The 19,970-nt window shown below is 42.0% G+C and overlaps 1 protein-coding gene across 10 annotated transcripts in view; it reads right to left on the bottom strand.

The window, feature by feature from the left end:
* Dcun1d4 (defective in cullin neddylation 1 domain containing 4) overlaps positions 1 to 18,172 on the bottom strand; it is a 68,243-nt gene extending 50,071 nt beyond the window's left edge. Inside the window, exon 1 of one of the 10 annotated variants that reach the window (XM_040292433.2) lies at positions 18,051 to 18,172. In XM_040292433.2, the coding sequence (XP_040148367.1) occupies positions 18,051 to 18,156 (106 nt within the window). In that variant the 5' untranslated portion in view covers positions 18,157 to 18,172. Of the gene's footprint in view, positions 1 to 911; positions 1,824 to 16,889; positions 16,960 to 17,949 lie in introns of those variants that run through there. The other 9 variants (XM_040292436.2, XM_040292435.2, XM_040292431.2 and 6 more) reach the window with 9 other exon arrangements.
* Between the last annotated feature and the right edge of the window lie 1,798 nt (positions 18,173 to 19,970).

Below are 19,970 nucleotides of genomic sequence, written 5' to 3'. Positions count from 1 at the left end.
ACAGATGGGTAAATGGCTAGCCTGTGGAACAAATTAAAATTAACCCTAATCTCATCCCAAAGTTACAGATGAAAGGGGAAGCTATTCATGGCAAAAGAAAACGCCCTATCACAGGCTCAGGACCCTGCACACTCTGCTTCTACTCATCTTCCCCTTGTTCATTCTGCTTAGGCACAGTGACTTCCTGCTGTTAAGTGGACATTCCCAAGCACACTTACACCTCACAGCCTTTGTACAGTTGTTCTCTTTGCTTTGAATGTTCTTCCCTCCAGTAACAACACAACTTGCTCTCACACATTATCAGGTTGCCATTTAAATATCACCTCCACAAAGAATCTTGGTAGATCAAAAAACAGGATCCTTTCTGCACTCTACCACCACACCATGTTTTACTTCTCTTTATGGCATTTGTACACCTGACACTATATCACATATCTGTATTATATGTATTATAATGTTACTTCTACAAAGGCCAAGAATTTGATCTTGTCCACTGCTATGTCCCCAGTGCCTAGAATAGTACCAACACATATTAACTGTTCAATAAACATTCAGTAAATGATTCAATGCAGATATAAAGGTACCAAGACTTAAACTTGATATGTTCAGAGGATTTCAAGTGACTTTCAGATTTAAGAAGTATCAGGTTAAGAGAGAGAAAGAGATTCAAAAGAAAAGCAAAGATCAGAAAATAAAGAACCTGCTTTTGAGTTTAGATTGAATATCCTTAAAATATATAATTCTACCAGAGGGATGCAAATTTAAGAGATAAACATGGCACATTCAAGCAACACCAACTCTACTTAATGGTAATATATCTACAACAATTTTACATGATTATGGCATGAGACTGTAAAGAAATTTCAACACGCTGAGTGCATACATAATTCCAGAACCCTGGGAGTGCCTACCTCACAAACCTGTGCACTGCAGAATGTTGCTGGAGAAGTATGAGAAGCACTCCTGTGGAAGTCTGAATGCTGTGGGAGCATTCTAATCAGGAATCGGCTACAAAGACCACTCTAGGACAAGAGTGTAACATGGATGACAGGCAACCTGGATCTAGAGTGGCCATTTATGGAGAGAACTGGAAGTGACGGAGGTGGGAAATAAATAAGTAGGGCCTCAAGTTAGACAATGGCAATAAAAGTGGAGAGGAAAGATCCTCCATACACTGGATTTGCAGAAAAGAGCCACATAACTCAAGTAAATTCAATTTTATTCACTTTGGGAGGGAGGGGCATTTCAGTAGTCCCATTAACTGCATTAATTGCCCTCTTTTCTATTTAAACCAAGATGTGACACATGAATAGTCACTCAGTTTCAGTTTTTACAGGCCAATCTTAGTGCATCACAACACTGTATGAGTCTAGTATTTAAAGAGATGCATTTTTCATAAAACATGGTCCCTAAATGCCTGCCAGGTGCTTCAACTTAGGAGCTAGTGATCTGTTACAACACTGGAAGAAGGAAATGACTGTGCTGGATTCATCCAAGCTATTCTCCAATGGGGTGCCTTCTGCAATTATTTTCAGTGGTATTTTTAATACAGGTGATGTGCACCTTAAATAGGAGCCTTAGAAACAATTTCTATATAAAATGTGATTGTACTGCAAGAATAAGACCAAGTGAATTGCGTATGGGAGGTGAGAGAGAAGACCTCCTCCACGACATGCACTTGCATCGGATTCTCTTTGTTGTAGTAGCCCAAGCAGGATCAGACGGCTAGCTGGCTGTGGCCAGGCTGGGAATAAATCACATCTTCTAACTGCTAATCCAAAGCTATTTCTTTCATTCTAGCTTAACTTTTTTGTTAAGCTATTTTCACACTCCATGAAGGGAAAAAAGCAGCAGCATTTCCTACCCAAAGTTGTTAATCATCAAGTCCACAAACTTAAAGTAATTAAATATTAAAACTTAAAGTAATTAAATTACAACTATCTATTTTTTTAAATTAAATTACAACTATCTATTGCTTTAAAAACAATCTATCAACTTTTTTTAAGAGAAAAAAAATGGGCCAGAGTAATAAGAAATAAAAGGCACCCAAATAGAAAAGGAGGAAGTTAGATTATCCCTTTTTGCAGATAATATGATATTATTTATAGAAAAATCTAAGGATTCCACCTTGCCATGCCATGATTAGAACTGGCATGAATTCGATAAGACTGCAGATACAGAAACAACATACTAAAAGCAATAGTTCTTTTAAGCCCCAATAACAAAATTACTGAGAAAGAAATCAAAAAAGCAATCCCATTTACAGCACTACAAAAAATAAACAACAAAAACCTAAAAATAAATTTAACCAAAGAAAATGATCTTTAGGATGAAAATTATAAAATTCTGAAAGAAATTGAAGCACACACAAAAACATGGAAAGACATCCATGTTCATGAACTAGAATTAATATTGTTAAAATGTCCATACTACCAAAATGATCTAGAGATTCAACACAATTGCTATCAAATATTAATGACCTTCTTTACAGAAATAAAAAACAATCATAAAATTGGTGTGGAACCACAGAAGACCCTGAATAACCAAAGTAATCTTGAGCAAAATGAACAAAGCTAGAGATTATAGTACTTAACGTTAAAACATAGTACAAAGCAATAGTAACCAAAACAGCACAATACTGGCATAAAAACAGACACAGACCAATGGAAGAGAACAGAAAACACAAAAAGAAATCCACACATCCACAGCAAACATTTTCAACAAAGGTGGCCAGAGCATACATTGGGGAAAGTCTCTTCGATACCTGAACATGATGCTGAGAAAATTAGATAGCCACACTCAGAAGAAAAAAACTCGATCCCTCTCACCATATATAAAAATTTAACTCAAAATGGATCAAAGATTTAAATATAAGGTGCCAAAACTATGAAATTACTACAAGAAAACACAGGGGAAATGCTTCAGAATACTAGTCTGGGCAGATTCTTTGGATGACCCCTGAAGCACAAACTGACACATGGGATTACATCAAATTTAACAAGCTTTTGTAGAGCAAAAGAAAAAACAATCAACAGGAGCGAAAAGACAACCTACGGAAGGAGGAAAATATCTGCAAAGTAGTCATTTGACAAGGGATTAATTGCCAGAATATATAAGGGACTTTAGTCACAGCAGCAAAAAGGAAGAAAAACCCATATAATACAATTTTTAAATGGGCACATGAAAAAGAAAAAAAAATTTAAGAAAAAAAAATGGGAAAATAACCTGAAGATACTTCTCAAAGAGATTATAAAAATCATTAATAAGTATGTGAAAAACTGCTCAACATCACTAATCATTCAGGGTAACAAGAATCAAAACCACAAAGAGAGGGCTAGGGATGTGGCTCAAGCGGTAGTGTGCTCGCCTGGCATTCAGGGGGTGCTGGGTTCGATCCTCAGCACCACATAAAAACAAAATAAAGATGTTGTGTCCACCGAAAACTGAAAAAATAAAAATTAAAAAAAAAAAGAGATATCTCACTCCAGGTAGAATGGCTATTATCAAAAAGACAAAAAAAAAATTAATGCTGAGGAATTGGAAAAGGGGGAACTTTTATACACTACTGGTGGGAATGTAAACTGGCACAGTCATATGGAAAACAGTTCCTCAAAAATCTAGAAATGATATGTAGACAAAAGGAAGGTTAGTAGAGGAGGGGTAATAGGGAGAGGGAGGAGGGGAGGAAATAGGGAGAGGGAGGAGGGGAGGAAAAAGAGAGGGGAATTGGGGATTGAAATCAAGTTCCTTCCATGTATGATTTTGTTAAAATGGAGCTAACATCTGGTCCAGCTATCTCACTACCAGGTAGGTAGGTAGGTGTGTGTGTGTGTGTGTGTGTGTGTGTGTGTATACATACATATACACACACATAATCTCCAAAGTAAATTAAATCAAAATGTCAAAGAGGCATCTGCATTAGCATATTTACTGTGGCATTACTCACAACAGCCAAGTTATGCAAACAATCATCATCAAAAGATGAATAAAAATGTGGTATATATGTGTAGATACTCATACACATAAGCATATATACATAAGGGAATATTATTCAGTCATAAAAACAAATGTAATTCTGTCGCCTGCAGCCAACATGAGTGTAACTGGAGAACTTTCATGTTTAGCAAAATAAGTCAGCAGAGAGACAAATACTTCGTGTTCTTACTTATATGTAGAAGCTAAAGAGTTGATCTCAAAGAAGTACAGAATAGAACAGTGGTTACCAGAGACTGGGAAGGATATGGAGAGGGAGGGATGGATGGAGAGAGGATAGTTAAGGAGTACAGGGGGGTACAGTTAGATAGAAAAAAATTTCCTGTTCTTTATGACAGTAGGATAAATATGGTTGACAACAATCAATAACTAGAAGAGAAGATTTCAAATGTTCCCAGTGCAAAGAAATAATACACATGTAAGGGTTAGATATGGCAATTATCCTGATCTGATCATTATACATTGTATAATGTACTGAAATGTCATCCCATAAATGTGTTCCATTACTATGTGTCAATTAAACACAAAATATATTTTTAAAAGGCATGTACTTGGTATATGAAAATAACATATATTGTTTTTCTGATAAAAAATGCTGTCCATTTATTTCTGAACCAAACGAATAAAATTATTTAATAAAGCTAATAAACATTTTTTTAAAAAGAGGGTGTAGAAAACATATACAATACCAGTGTTATAGATACTTTCTGGTCACTAAAGGTTCATCAAAGTATTATTAGCTAAACTCCAGCTAATCTGTGAGCAATGTTCTCAGATATAAACATCTTAAATACAGCACTGTGCACTTAATAAATGCTTTTTGATGACAATGAAAATGATGAAACAAACCTGTAAAGTTTGGTGGCGGGCAGGGTAAAAGTAGTAACTGTTTTAGCAGTTACTCCTCAATTCCCCCTACTCTCTTCGGCACTAGGCAACCATTAATCTACTTTCTAAATAGATTTGCCTTTTGTGGATATATACAATACATGTTGTTGCCAAAAAAGTAAAACAAAACTGGAAAAAATTAAAGGTAATCAAAAACAGCATTCATTCTAAATGTCTCTGGGACAGCACAAAACAATCTAGCAGTGCAAGGCTATGCCTCTCTAACTGGGAATCGACATGGAATGCTTAAAGGGTGCTCCAAGCCATGGGGTACATAGCCATCTTCCTGATAATTTTACTATGTGACATGGAGAAAGAAAAAAATTGTTGTTAAAGCCAAGGGTGTACTATAGTTGAGAACCACTGTTCAGGTTTGCCTTGCTTCTTTAAGCCCTCTAGAAACACAGCCTTCTTTCCTCTGGGTTTCAGATAGACCCAGGATAAGGATGAAAATGATGTTGAGTGGAGACCTCGGTGCCAACTCACAAAGGACATGTCACAACGTGATTTCAATTACTGAAAATCTGGATGTCTTAGTGCAGCATAAAAGAAAAGAAATCAAGTCCTTATGAGACCCCATATGATATCTTATAGAACCCCACTCTTTTGTCCTTTTCACTGTTATTCCAGCTACGCTCTTCCTCGTATATTCAGGAATGGCATTTACTATGTCCTTTCCTTCAATGACACTTGATATTGACAAGGCATAACAGTTGTCTTTGTCTTTACTGAAATATCTATTCAAATGTCACTTCATCAGAGAAGTTTCCTTTACCTTCTCTATCCAAAGTAGTACCTTCAACCACCACTGGATTCAGACTTTGTGGCATTTATCACTTCCTGATATATTTTTAAAAGGTTTCTGAAGGTTTAATTCACATACCATATTGCTCACCCATTTAAAGTATATAATCCAAAGGGTTTTAATATATCCAAGAAGTTATACAACCATCACCAAAATCTAATTATGAAACACTTACCACTGCATTAGCAGTTACTTCTCAATTCCCCCCAACTCCCTTCCATACTAGGCAACCGTAATCTACTTTCTAAATCTAAAGATTTGCCTTTTGTGGATATCATACAATATGAGGTCTTTCATGATCCCAACACTGAATTATGTATATTTACATCTTTGTCACTATCCCCAGAGTCAAAGTTTCAGGAGGACAAGGACATTTTTCCTTTATTCACCACCCTATCCCAATACTTAGAACAGCAAGAGCCTACCTAGTACATTGTAAGTATGAATAAATAGGGGAATTAATGCTTCAAAAAGTCACTGGATTTAGCAACATGGAGGTTACTCCCATGACCTCAGCAAAGATTGCAATGACAGAACTGAGGTCATAATAAACTGAGATGAGGAAACAAAATATGCCAACCATGGACAACCTGTTCAAGAAGCTTGGTTTTGAAGGGGAGACTAGATATGCTTGTGGACTTGATGGTATGTGGAATACAGGTTTTTATATGACAGGATTTGAGCATGTTTAAAATGCCAATCTTAGATTTGCTTAATATCCTGAAAGGCTACCATAGCCAGAGGATAAAGAGGCAGGTCAGACCACAAGTCAGTGCAGACCTGTATCTGAGCTCAACAACACAAAGCATATGTGTTTTAAAAAATTACATTAAAATAAAGATATAAACTGGCATGAACATACTTTATATACAAAGATATGAAAAATTGTGCTCTATATGTGTAATAAGAATTGTAATGCATTCTGCTATCGTGTATTTAAAAAATAAAATCAATTAAATAAAAAAATAAGTTCTACCTCAAAATGACTTAAATATAAAATCTACTATCATAAAGTGAAGCATACTTTAGTTGAAACTATAAAAAGGAGTGTTTTAAATGATCTACAAATACCAATTTACAATTTTGCATACCAATTGATAAGTTTATATGAGATGGGACAGGTCTTAGTTTCATTTGTAAAATAAACATTCATATTTGAGGCTAAGTTATTAAAACAAAGATTTGAAATGACTTTTCCATACTGCAAGACAAGAAAAATCCACAAGCTAGGTTTATGGGTCAGTTTCACACTACATGGACTTCATCTAGAATTAACAATTTCTTTTTCTATAAAAAGCATGTCAGTGCCTGCCCCATAAGGATATTGGAAGGATTAAATGAGTTACTGCTAACATGTGCTTAAAACAGAACCTGGCACAGAATAGGCACTGCCCTGGTATTGGCTATTATGTCAGAAGGTGAGCAGGAATGGTCTGCCTACCTCCCAGGGTGGGGACACTGAAGAGCTGCTGCACCTTTTCAGCCCTCTCCCTAAGGGGCCAAACCAAACCCATCTCACTAATCTTCTTACAGGAATCCATACAGGATTGGCTATACAGGAGACTCACCTAGGGAGCTCACAAAACACTGATGCCAAGGTCCCAACCCAGATCAATTAAATACAAATGGAAGTGAGTGGTCAATCTTTTCTCAAGCAGCCCCAGGTGATTCTAATGTGCAGCACGTGTAATTCAATTCTATCCTACCAGCAGCCAAGCTGCCCCTAGGACATCCTCTGTGGAGGCCCCACAGGGCTCTAACTCACTGGGGGGAGGGAAGGGTATCCTATCAGTGCGTGGAATAAAGGTCAAGGTCCAGGGGAAAGGCTCAGGACTGAAAAGCCAGGTGACAGCAAAAGAAAAAAAGGTAGCAGGGGAAGGAGGTATTAGCTTCATTCACCTCATCAATAAATATTTGCTACTTACAAGGCACAAAAGCCAAAAAGGGGTGCTTAGAGAAAGGGAAAACTGATAAGGAAACCAGGTCATTGCAGGTGACTCAGCATTTTCAACAAGCACAACATCCAAAGTGAAAGCCATCCAAGCAAACCGCACCTGGCTTTTTCTTCCCAAGTCTCTCACAAAACCCACAGAAAAGGACAGGAGAACCAGCCACCCAAGAGAAGGAGGTGCCCACCCAGCACACTGCCCTGCTGGTGCCATATTCAAGGAGACAGTCACCTAAGGACATACAATTTGGTTACATTCCCAATGTAACAAGGTAAAAAGGCTCTAAATTCCTTCCCACCCCACCTACCCACTGAAAACACAGATCCATGGGTCAGAAGAAAAGTCATACTGAAATCTTGCTAATATTACAAGGTCCCAGACTTATCGGAGAGTAGGTGAGCCTTGGCATCAGAACCTGGGTTAGAATCCCAGTAGTGCTGTGTCCTAGCTGAGTTCCCCAGCACATGGTACCCAACCTAACATAGCCTGCCTCCATGTTCCCCAAACACAGCTGGAGTAACTCACAGGCTCCTCACCACAAGGATACTCAGAGCATGAAATGAGATGATACAGTCAAAAACACTTAGCACTGTGCAGGCCCCTAACACGCATCAAATGAGGCTAATTATTTTAATTCCTATAAGGCAGAAGAGACTAAGACACACAAAACCTAAAACAGCAAAAAGTAAAGACAGGGCAGAGGAATAACAAGATCTTTAAAACTATTAATTCAGTAACCACTAGACTTGACTCTCTACAACTATCTTCAATTTCCTGTTTAATTAAGAATGAATATTTTGTAGTCAAATTTTGGAAATGGCATCTATAGAGAAGAGATATTAAGAGGGGAAAATACTTAAATTTACCCTAAACTACAGGAAGAAAATAATTTCAAAAATGTTACACAAAAGCTATTAGCAGCTCTGCTAAGAAATCTTATATTTTCTAGCTTTTCTGCAAGTGAGATATCTCCTGAATTTAAATATAAGTTTCAAGAATATTTCAATACACATCTAAAATAAATAAAATCTAAGAAGACAAAAATGACTATTTCATCAGCAAGTTAACATAGAAATACTTGTCCTTGCCATAATTCTTCAGTTGCCCAGTGAGTTCTGTTTTTTTAAGTGCCTATTGTCTTATAAGCAGACCAACAGGAAAGGGGATGAAGAGCAATGTAAAAGAAGGCATCTGAAATCCCAATCCTGACCATTCCAAGAAGAATAGAACCAAAGGCAAAATGGAGATAACCGTACCAACCTGCTCTGCTATCATCATTCACAAGCCAAGAAAAAAAAAATGGAATTTCAAAATGCTCAAGGGGTTACACAAAGTATTAAATGGAAAGCACAAATAAAATGTCAAGAATAATTTCATTGGTGGTGGAGAGACACCCCAGATCCTGGAGTCAGAATGCTTTAGAAACTCAGTTTCCCACTTCCAAGCTATGTGACCTTGAGAACAGTACAACTTTCTAAACCTGTGAACTGGGGATAACAAGAGACCCAAATCCACTTTGAGGGTGGGGGGGAGTGTGTTGTGAGGATCCCATGCCTGTGTTTGTGCACTGAGGCCCTTGCACCCTCCTTTTCTTCTGCGCCCCACCTCGGACCACCCTCCCCCCCAGCTTCCCCTGCCCTGCGCCCCTCCTCTCAGCCAGGCCTCACCCTCCCCTGCACTCCAGCTCACCACACACTCTTCCCGCTGCCTCAGCTCTCCTTCCCACCCTTGCTGTTCCCTCAGCTCAGAAGCCCACCCTCCTACCCACCTGACTCCGCCTGACCCAGCAGCTGTCATCCATCGAGACTTCACCTGTCCATTACTTCTCGGCCCTAACTGAACTCCCTGGAAACAACACTCCTTAAACACCGGCCCCCAGGCTCCTTCTCCATCTTGTTTGTTATAGCAGCACTGGCAACAAGAACCCCTCAGATGTTTGCTGAATAGCTGAGTAAGGGAATGTCTCACTTGAGTCTTCTTTCTTTCCTGTAACCTCTTTTCCTCTCAACTGGCTCCTTGGAAGGCCTTTACACAGTAATCAGCAACAAAAACACTTCATGTGTTTTAGCTCATTACTCCTCAGGACCACTTCTGATCTTGCCTCCTACTTCTTTCCCCTCCACTCTCACCCAACTACTCCCAGCACATCATCTCCTTGCTGCCCCTCATATCCAGGACTCTCCCTGCCAGAGCCTCCACAATGATGTTCCCTTTGCCTGGAGTGGCGCCTTCCCCATCAAATTTTAACACCTTGTTAGTGAGGCTTTCCCTGAGCAGAGTATTTAAAACTACAAACCCCTCTAAAACACACACACACACACACACACACACACACACACACACACACACACACACACACATATATATCCAGGTGCCTGTGCTCACCCCTTCTCCTCTTTACCTCTCTATACAAAATTTACCATGATTTATTTACTACCTGTCTCCTGCCTCACACAAGAATGAAAAAGTCTTGAAAGATGAAGAACAGGACCTGATACAGAGCAGATGCTTGGTATTAACATTTGGTGACAATACAACTCCATGCCCCACCATAGACAACAAGTAGTTTTATACATAAGGAATCAGCGCAGAGTGGTTGAGTAACTCATCTACAGTCACATAGCTAATAGACAGCAGAGCAGGATATGAACTGACATTTTGACTCTAGTGCCCACACCTAACAACTAATCTTTCCAGCCTACAATCTGATTCACTTGGCAATTAAAAGACATTATCGCATCAAAAGAGCAAGTGCTAACAGTGCATATCTTTGGGTCACAGAAAGGCAAGAAAAGTCATCCACTGGAAAACCTTCCAACAGAGCAAGTGATCCAACTCAAGACAATCCCACACAGTAAGATACTAATTATCAGATTTACCATTTACACAGCACTGATAGTTTTTCTTTAGATTTAACAGTTCAGTTAAATCTAAACTGAGACTCATCATTCCTTTTAGTACTATAATTAAGAAGAGCAAAATGACAAATCATCAACTAACATAAAGGAAGCCTTAGGAAGCCAAAAATCTGGTGGTGGGGCTGGAGCAGAAGTACTGGCCTCAAGAGGACACACATACGGAACATGTTCTGTATCTCAATAGTGGTTACAACAGTATATATTTGTCAAAATCCACCCAACCATAACTGGTACAATTTTATAATATGTACATTATACATCAATATAGTTGACTAGAAAATCATTACAACTATCAGACACAGTTTTGGCTAAATGAAATAAATATTACACACACACACACACACACAAACACACAAATATTTCCACAGCTGATTTTCCCAAGTCTGATCCCAAACAATGCTCTAGCTCCTGAGCATCGATCCATAATCAGAAAAAACAGTTCCATATGAGATGCAGTGAACTGGTGAACATGTGATTCAACCTGTATGAACCCAGCAAAGGCTGCAGGAACCACCTACAAGTGACATTACCTTTGTGCCCCCTTCAGTCCTTTGGGTAACCTCTGAACAGAGCCCACAGGTAGCCAGAATAAAAAAGGAAACCACTACTCTTCTCCACAAGGGCTTCTACTATGTATTTGACCACTGACGGGTCTAAATATTGAAGTATCTGAATTCTTAGTTATCAGCATAAAATCTAACCCTGGATAGTTTAAACAGAAAAGTGACTTTTCTTAAAAAGGGCTATTGGAGAGCTCACAGAATCTCTCAGGAATACAGAGAACTAAGCTTATCAGTTATACAACCAAAAGAACATTGTGGACACATAGCAAGGTACCCCACAGACAATGCCAGAACTGGCCTGGGCCTCTAAAAATAGAAAGCTGCCACCATTGAACACCCTCCTAAATGGCCTCCATTAGCTCCTGCCTTCTTCCCATCATCTGTCTCCACCTTTAGGTTCACATTTGGGGATGTGTACCTAACCCACCTGCTAAAGGTAGGAATTCCCAGAGAAAGAGCCAGGGTCCCAGAAGACTGACAATGCACACTATACACACAAACCCCTGCTCTGCAAATCTTACTGACATGGGCCAGCAAGTAAAAAAAGGTTTCCAAAAATATTCATAAGGGGGAAATAAAAAGAAAGAAAGAAACCTCAATCCAGGCATGGTGGCACATTCCTGCAATTCCAGCAACTCAGAAGGCTGAGGCAAGAGGATCCCAAGTTTGAGGGCAGTCTCGCAACTTGGTGAGACCCTTTTCTCAAAAAAAAAAAAAAAAAAAGAGGAAGAAATCCTCAAAGATGGAATAAGAAAAAAAAGTCATACCTAGAGGTAATGCTATTTGGGGCAGGCAGGGGTCTTTTCCTAACATTTAGTGGTTTATTCAGCATATTAGTTTCAAAACCCACAAGCCTACCTCCCTACGCTGAAGATAACCCATTAACAATGTTTTCTAAAGAAAAGCAATTCAAAACTGGACTAGCAGGCACTCTAGAAAAAAAACAAATTCTTGGATCTAAACTGTCATACAACGATTTACTAAAACACATAATTCTATCTAAAAATGTTTCCATGTCTTCTTAAAACACAATTTTAAATGCATGTTCTTTCTGCTTTAAAGAATAATCCTCAAGAGGTTCCTCTCATAACCTGAATTTCAAAATAAGAAAAAGAACAAGCTATGAAAAGCTATTAACACCAATTCAGGCTGACCAACTGTAGAGTTGGCAGCAATGATGTAGAATTCACTATAGATAATTTTACTTTAAAAATTTACCTCCAACTCATATTTTAGTTTCTAAATGAAAGCCTTTTCATGTTAACTTAAATAAATCCTTAGGAACAGGATATAGTGATAAGACAAAAAGCAAGAAAAACCTAAATACTCTAGACTTCCTAAACAAAAGACCTGCTATCACCACCCTAACCTTCTGCACACAGGACTCTGTTACATGAGATTAGAAATGGACACACACAGACTCCTTCTGTTCCTCCCACATGACCAGCATTTCAATCTCTCCACACCTTCAAGACAGATAACTTAAACAGTATTTTTTAAAAATACTATTTAAATTAATTTGCATATGGCTGACTTTGTGAAAAAAAAAAGGCAAAGAATGAAAAAGCAAGTTTGCATTCCCTGAGGGGGGGAAATGTAAGATAATGAAAAAAAGATTCAGAAGCATGCAAAATTTTATAGATAATCCACTAACTATTCAGTAGCTGTTTAAGTTCAATCCAATACATATAAGCACTAGGCAAGGCATCATGATAGACACTAAGTGGACACAGTCCCAAATCTCAGGGGGTAATAATCTAATTAGGGAGAGGAGAAATTAGTAAGCAAGCAGTCACTGTCATGTAACATGAAACTGAGCAACAGAATAGAAGTAGCCAGAAATTTGGAGATCTAGGGCGAGAGTCCATGAGAGAGAGGGCAAGGTAAAGCAGCTCCACAACAGCAATGGAGGCCAGTCAGCAGAGGCTGTTCATCCACACCAGAGTCCATATTTAACTAAGCAGCTGGGAGACTCCAAGTTTCTCAAGTAGGCAGGGGGAATCCTAAGCACAAAGATCACTCAAATGGTAATAGAGAAGACGAAACAGAGGTTGAGCCTGACAAAAGTACAACTGATTATCACAACAGAAAAATGGGTCAGACCAAAGGTAATGGCCATAGGTGCAGGAAGAAGCATCCTCTCCTTCTCACTACTGGCCAGGGAAAGAGAGGATAAAGAAATGCCTAACTAAGGTTACAGTGTGCCTTAATAAAAGTTACTGCAGTTTCATTAACCAAATGAACAAAATTAATTGGTTTTGGTATCCTCTTTGACTACTGGGAAGCTCAGAGCCAGATACATAGTCTATTTCCAACAGACAGCAAGAATTTTAGTGCACCTTTTAAGTCCATATGCAATTTATTTTCCTTCACTTGATAGGATTTAATATTTTGTAAGTCATCCCTAATTCTTTTAGAATAAAGCAGAAAATACATCAGGAAGATTAAAAAAATAAAAATGAGACCAAGCCAGAGAGAACCTTGTTAAGTAGTTGGCTTAGATGTGCACCTGTTGCCAATCCAGAGCCATCTGAGCACCATTACTCCAATCTAGCAAAAGCCACATTCTATCATAGAAGCTGAAAAATGCCAATCTTTACTTCTCTGCCTCCCTCACAACTAGGAGTAGCATGAAATTGTTCTACCAATGACACTGGAACAAAAGTCTCCAGGGTGAGCTTTTGGGGAAAAAAAGCCCTAACGGGGAACTTTAAGGAAATATGCTCCTTCCTTCCCTTCTTTCTTACATAAGCATGATGTCTGGTGCTGCAGCAATCATATTGCAAATGTGAGGCAAAGAGCTTGGATCAAAAGTCAAAATACATAAGAAGAAATGATGCAAAAGAAACAAAAAAGGCCCTCAACAATGCCCCCCACACCTCTAGGAACCACCCCCACCCCCATCAGTAAGCTGCCTTCAAAAGATGTTTCTACAAATGACCAGGATTGGGAGCTGCTACTCCTCCCCCAAGCTTTCTGCAACACCCCACCATAGAAAGCCTGCCAATATATACAACCTTTATGGGCTGGTGGTAGTGAGCACCTACCTCCGTGGTCTTTTGTGAGTTTAATGCAGGCAGGCCAAACACACATGAGCACATCACTATATCAAAAGCAAACCCATGCTAAGTTAAAAACCTGACAAGATGTGTGCAGAAATAGTGGCATCATGTGTGCCTGCAGGAGCCCATTCTTTTTGTCTACTCAAGCTTTACCCCTCAAGTCCTTGGAGAGCATGCCACAGGCCCAATGCCGTTTTCCATTTCCCTTCTGATTAAGAATAAGCAACAATAAAGCTCAGATGGTTTTCTTTACTGGCCTCTTCATGATCTCTATCTGGGCTGAGTAAAGAACCCAGGGCTGAGTTGTGATACTAAGTGCTGGGAAGACTCTGGGAAGCACAAAGAGCCCCATTCTTAATAACATCGTTAAGCCACTGCATTAGTCTAAGAAACACCTATTTCTATACTTCCTGCTACTGGACAATAATAAGCCCTATTATTTAAGCCATTTTTAGTTGAGTGTTGCTGCTTGCCAAAAGCACCCTAACTGACAATATAAACTATCAGAAGGTCAGTTTCTGACAAACTTGATTTTTATACTGCTGAGTTAACAGAATCATTAAACATTAATTATTAGCTAAAATTATCAGGAGGATGATTATTATTAAGATGAGAAAAATGCAAACATATATCATACACAGGAAGAAGGCAATATGTTAGTAAGAGCTGCTATAAGTAGGTAAGATAAAAGCAGAAAAGGAGACAATAATAAAGTTAGAAAAAATGATCTGATCAAGTCCAGTAGAGGCACATCTTGGAGCCAGGAACAAAGAATGAAGAGTAAGTAAGTATACAGAAGTCCTCTAAGGTAGAGAGAATGAGGGAACTTTCTTCTCTGTTTCTGTTACAGATAAAATTACCTAAAAAGCTTCCCATTCTAAAACTGTCAAAACTGCTAAGTAAGGTATAAGAAACATCTGTTTAAATGCAGAGTAAATTCACAAGAAAAAAAAGGACCTTTCCAAGGAACCAAATTCAAAGAAGATCCTAAAAACCAGAGCAGAAAGTATAAGCTGATATTGTGCAAGAGTTCAGGCCTTTAGGGCTCGAGACAGGAGTTAAGCATGTGCAATGGGCACTTCTCCTTTGAGATATACTAGAACCAAAGAAAAAGGTAGAAATGACTATACTAATATTTTCTTTAAATCTTGAAAACAATTATAGATAGCTCTATATATTTTCAACCTTTTTGCAAGAGCAAATCCCAGAATTAAATGCATGTTTTTGAAAAACGTCTGTATTATACATTTACATATTTCAAAGGATTTTTTGGACATTTTAACCACAGACTTAAATCAAATATGACAGAAAAATACTCATTATTTCACACACTGACCTTTTTAGACATTTAAAGAACCATCATGCAGTAAATATGCAACTTGAGTATATTTATAACTATATCAAAAGGTTTCCAAATCTTAGGATTTCTAAAGATTTTACTCACTAGGATCATTAAAATACCTAATGACTATGTTACCAATAGTCTCATATTAGCTGACATATCACAAAAATAATCTATTATTTCTACCTCATCTAACTAACCTCTACATTAGATTTGGGAGTTACCACTGTAAAGGGAACTGGCAGAAGATGTTATGGTTGGGTATCTACAAACTGAGAGGAACGTTTTTAATACTAAAGACTGAAGGAATCCAGCCCACAGCTAAAAAGTAAACAAACAACACTCATTTGTTTTCACACTTACTGAAAGATATAGACATCACATATTACCTTTACTCACTTTCATATTTTCGGCTAGCTTTATGAATGGAACAATTCCAACCCAAATTCCATTAAGCCACCTCCATCACTCAATTCAATTCAAAAATTCCCCTTATCCTTGGGCAATCGAAATAGCCCAAGAAATAACAAATAGTTTATATCGTCTTCATAAGCTATACAACTGTCTCTACTGTGTTCCCAGGTTTATATAAGACTGCGCCTTTCAACCTAGGCTAGCTTACATACAAGATGCGGAGAAACACACCTTCCTAAACGCTGCCTTGCGTTGCTTCTTGAACCTATATGCTAGATGGTTCTAGACTAAGCATTTATTCTACAAGGGGAAATGCAGGGGAAAATAAACTCGGAGATCAAGAGCCCAAGTAAAGAAGGACTGGGCTTGGCTTGGGCTCGCTCTCTCTCTCTCCGGCCGCTACACTCCCCAGGGACTGGAGCGCCTCCCGAGAGCGTGCTCGGGTCGCTGGGGGAATAAAGCACGAGTTAGCAGAGCGGGGAAGCTCTGAGGGGCGCGCTGCATTCTGGGACTCGTTTCCACAGTTACCCACGTGCACCCAACCCAACCGCGGCCCGGCGCGGCCCGGACTACAAGTCCCAGAATTCCGCGAGACTGCCTTTCCCCTTCACACCCGGCGACTGAAGCCAGACCCTAAAGGAAACCCCTAAGCGCCCGCCCCGCGCTAGGGGTGAGGTCGGGCTCCCCAGAAGCTGAGCCCGGCCTCCAGCTCGGCCCTCTCTCCAGGGAAGCAGGTCCCAAGACATCAGCCTCCACACCTGATGGCCACAAATTAGACAACTGCGTCACAGACTGCCAAACCCACGGACCGCCAGGGACCCCGACACCTCCCCTGCGCAAAACCCTCGCCCGGCCTCCAGGGCCCGACCCCTCCGGCTCCCTCCGCGGAAAACCCGCAGCCCGCGCCCCTGCCCCGCCTCCCAGTCCTGTAGCCCGAGCCCGCGCCAACGCTGACCTCGCTTCCCGCCGCTCGGGGAGAACCGTGGCCAGAGCCAACCTCGGGACACCTCCCCCGTCCCCTCCACCCCAGCCCCGCCCCCTCCTCTCCGCTTGCCCCGAGGCTCTGGGCTCCCCCCTCAAAAGGACCCTGGCTCGACCCGGGGGAAGAAGCACCCCTCCCAAACACACAGTCCGGCGCCCCCCGGCCCGGCGCGAACCCAATCTGGACGTGACAGATCTGCCCCAACCCCTCCCTACCTCCTCTTCCTAACTAGCTCTTCACCCCCACCTCACCGCCCCCACCCCTGCCCCCACCCCACATCCTCCCCACGTTCCTCTCTTCCTCCCGATAACCCTACCGTCCCAACACCAACCCCCCAAACCCTTACCACTCTTAGTTACCCAACCACCCTTCCAGTGCCCCTCCCGCCCGCCGGACTCCCCAACTATTCCATCACACCCCAATGCTTCCCACTATCTCGCTCTCCCGTTACATCAGCCCTCGTCCCTAGCCCGCCCTCCTGCCCCGCACGGCCACTGCCCCGGTTCCCCCACCCCATTGTTCCCCCCACCCTCGCCATCCAGCCCTTCTTCCCATTGTCCCCGCCCCCGCGCTCCCCTCGCACTCACCCGCCTTTCTCACGGAGCCACCCGCACCGCTCAGCCCCTTGGAAATCCTCACCCCTGCGCCCCGCTCTCTCGCTCCCTCCCTCTCCCCCGCCGGTGCCACCCCCGGCCCTGCCCGCTAGCGCCCGCCGCCACAGCCTCCACCTCCATTCACCCCGGACACTCGGGTCCGGGCCCTTCATCGCACGTCCCGCCCCCGCTTCCCCCAACATTGAAATGGAGCCAGTCCCCACCCCCCTCACCTCCTCCCGCCCCCGGCAGGCCGTCCCCTTCCCCCCACGCCGCCCGCGGCGTCACCGCCCGCCCGAGCCCCGGGAGGGGAAGAGGTGGCTCTCCGTCAGGGGCTCCCGGCGCTTTTCGGGACAGGAGGCGTGGGGCGAGAACAGAGGGAGCCTAGTGGAGAGTGCTGGCAATAGCTCGGGCCGGCCTGTTGGCTCTCCACTACTCACTGACAGCTGCGGCATCCGAGTGCATTTTCGGGCAGCTCACACCCCGCTCGCCGCCCAGGCTCCCGCGCTCGCCTCGCGGTCCCCCCACCGGCTCACCGCACCTCGGCTCAGAGCTGAGGACCCGCCGCCAGGCACTCCGGACCCGCCCATCTCGCCCTCTTCATTGGCTGAGCCGAGACCAAGGGACCTCCCCTCTTCGTCTCTCATTTGACAAAGGGTGTGCCGATAGTGCCGGTCTGGAGCTGGCAACGAGACCCCGCCCCCTGGTGTCCAATATGATTGGTCCGGGCCCCTCGTCCCCGTAACGCCCCTGGCGGAGGCCCCGCTTTGGAGTAGCAGGTTGGGCCTGACTGCTGTCAGTCATCCCCGGGGGTCCGAAAGCGCGTGTAGGGGCGAGGCTGGGGAATTGGTCCACCTTGACCCTGAAGCCCCGCCCTGAGGCGGGCGGGATTGGTGGAGCTGGAGACCAACCGAGAAAGATGGGTTGGCGTCTGAAACAAAGCACGCGAAGTGTTCCCCTAAGAACTGAGAAGGGGAAGCTCAGTTGCGGGACCTTGAATCCCGTTGCTTAGAGTAGCGAAGCCCCTACATCCCTAGTGCCCAGCGCTTCTCGTTCCAGTCTCCCACCACTTGTCCCGCACGCCTTACAGCAGCTCTCTGCAAGCCCAGTCCGCGCCCAACTTGGACTGGGACTTCTCTGGCCAGCTGTTTCCTACCGCAGGAAACTGGAAAAAGAATTGCCGCGTCTTCATTTCTAGCAAATCCTTTGCTGGAAACACCCATCTCTCCTACAACGAGCTATCTTCTTTCCACTTTCGCAAAATGCACTTCTTTTCCAAAGTCAACGCACCTTTACCCCCTTCGTCACAAATGGACTGTTTAAAACGCTTCGAACGCTACAGGCATTGTCCGTCAGAAACGTCCGCATGTTCCAGACAACGTGCACCAAATCCTGGGCCACTCTGCTCCGAGGTTAGGTTGGCACATGGGCAAGTCCAGGGGCAGATCGCCAACCCACGAAAGACAAGTTACTCATCTAAGAAAACCTAAGTCATTGACGCGGAGAGGCCATCCTGAAAACGAAACTGTCAGTTTGGCAGAGAGAGGCGTTAATTGAGATGAATTCTGATCCTTGTTTCCTAAATCAAAAATTTGCACCATTCGTATGAATTGCGACGTTTTCCCAACTCTTGAAACCAGTTCACCATACTCACCACATTGTGGTAACAGAATAATATTTCGAGACATTCACAGACAACCGCCCACCCCCCCATCCCCAAGTCACACACACCATTTTCCCCAGATTTCTAAATGCTGCCAAAGACAGCCCGGGCATCTTGCAGATCCCGCCACAGAGCATGGATGACACCACAAATGACAGGTACAAAGGGGCAGTCGTTTTGATTTCTACAGGCCAGACTTTTGTTGCGGGTTTCTGAAATGTAGGTTTCATAAGTCAGAGTTTCATAAGTTTCAGAGTCAGGTCATAAGTGTTAGGCCAAAAACAAGATATTTGAAGTAGGGCTCAAGCAAACCAGTTTCTGTTACCCACATAACTCTCCTTGTCATATGCTTCGTCCCTCTTAATTCTTAATTTCTTTTTAATCAATGGCATTCTTATGATTTTATCTCTTTCATTATCATTCAGATACTTTGCTTAATCACAGAATCTCAGAATTTTACTTGAAGTTATTACTTAAGGTTCCTCATTAAGACAAAAATCTTTCATAGAGCATCTCTATATATGATAGAACTTCAGCTAGGCCTCAAAGAGATGAGTAACTCTGGATTCTGAGATAGTTTCTTGTTGGACAACAAAGCCTATCCTTAATCTGAGCAGGCATGCTGCTCCTGCATTATTTATCCCGTTTGTTTTAGCCTAATATACACACGGGGAATAAAACATATATATTTTATGTAAGTCCTAATTTTTGGTAAGTGTAATATTTGTGTTTAAATTTTTTGTTTGTTTTACTATTTATCATGGTGTTTCAAGGCTGAGACATAATATTTTGCACAGA

This window comes from Ictidomys tridecemlineatus, chromosome 9 (assembly GCF_052094955.1).
Source record: "Ictidomys tridecemlineatus isolate mIctTri1 chromosome 9, mIctTri1.hap1, whole genome shotgun sequence".
NCBI classification, from domain to species: domain Eukaryota; kingdom Metazoa; phylum Chordata; class Mammalia; order Rodentia; family Sciuridae; genus Ictidomys; species Ictidomys tridecemlineatus.
Note: the sequence above shows the minus strand (reverse complement) of the source record. Positions and strands in the feature narration are given on the sequence as shown.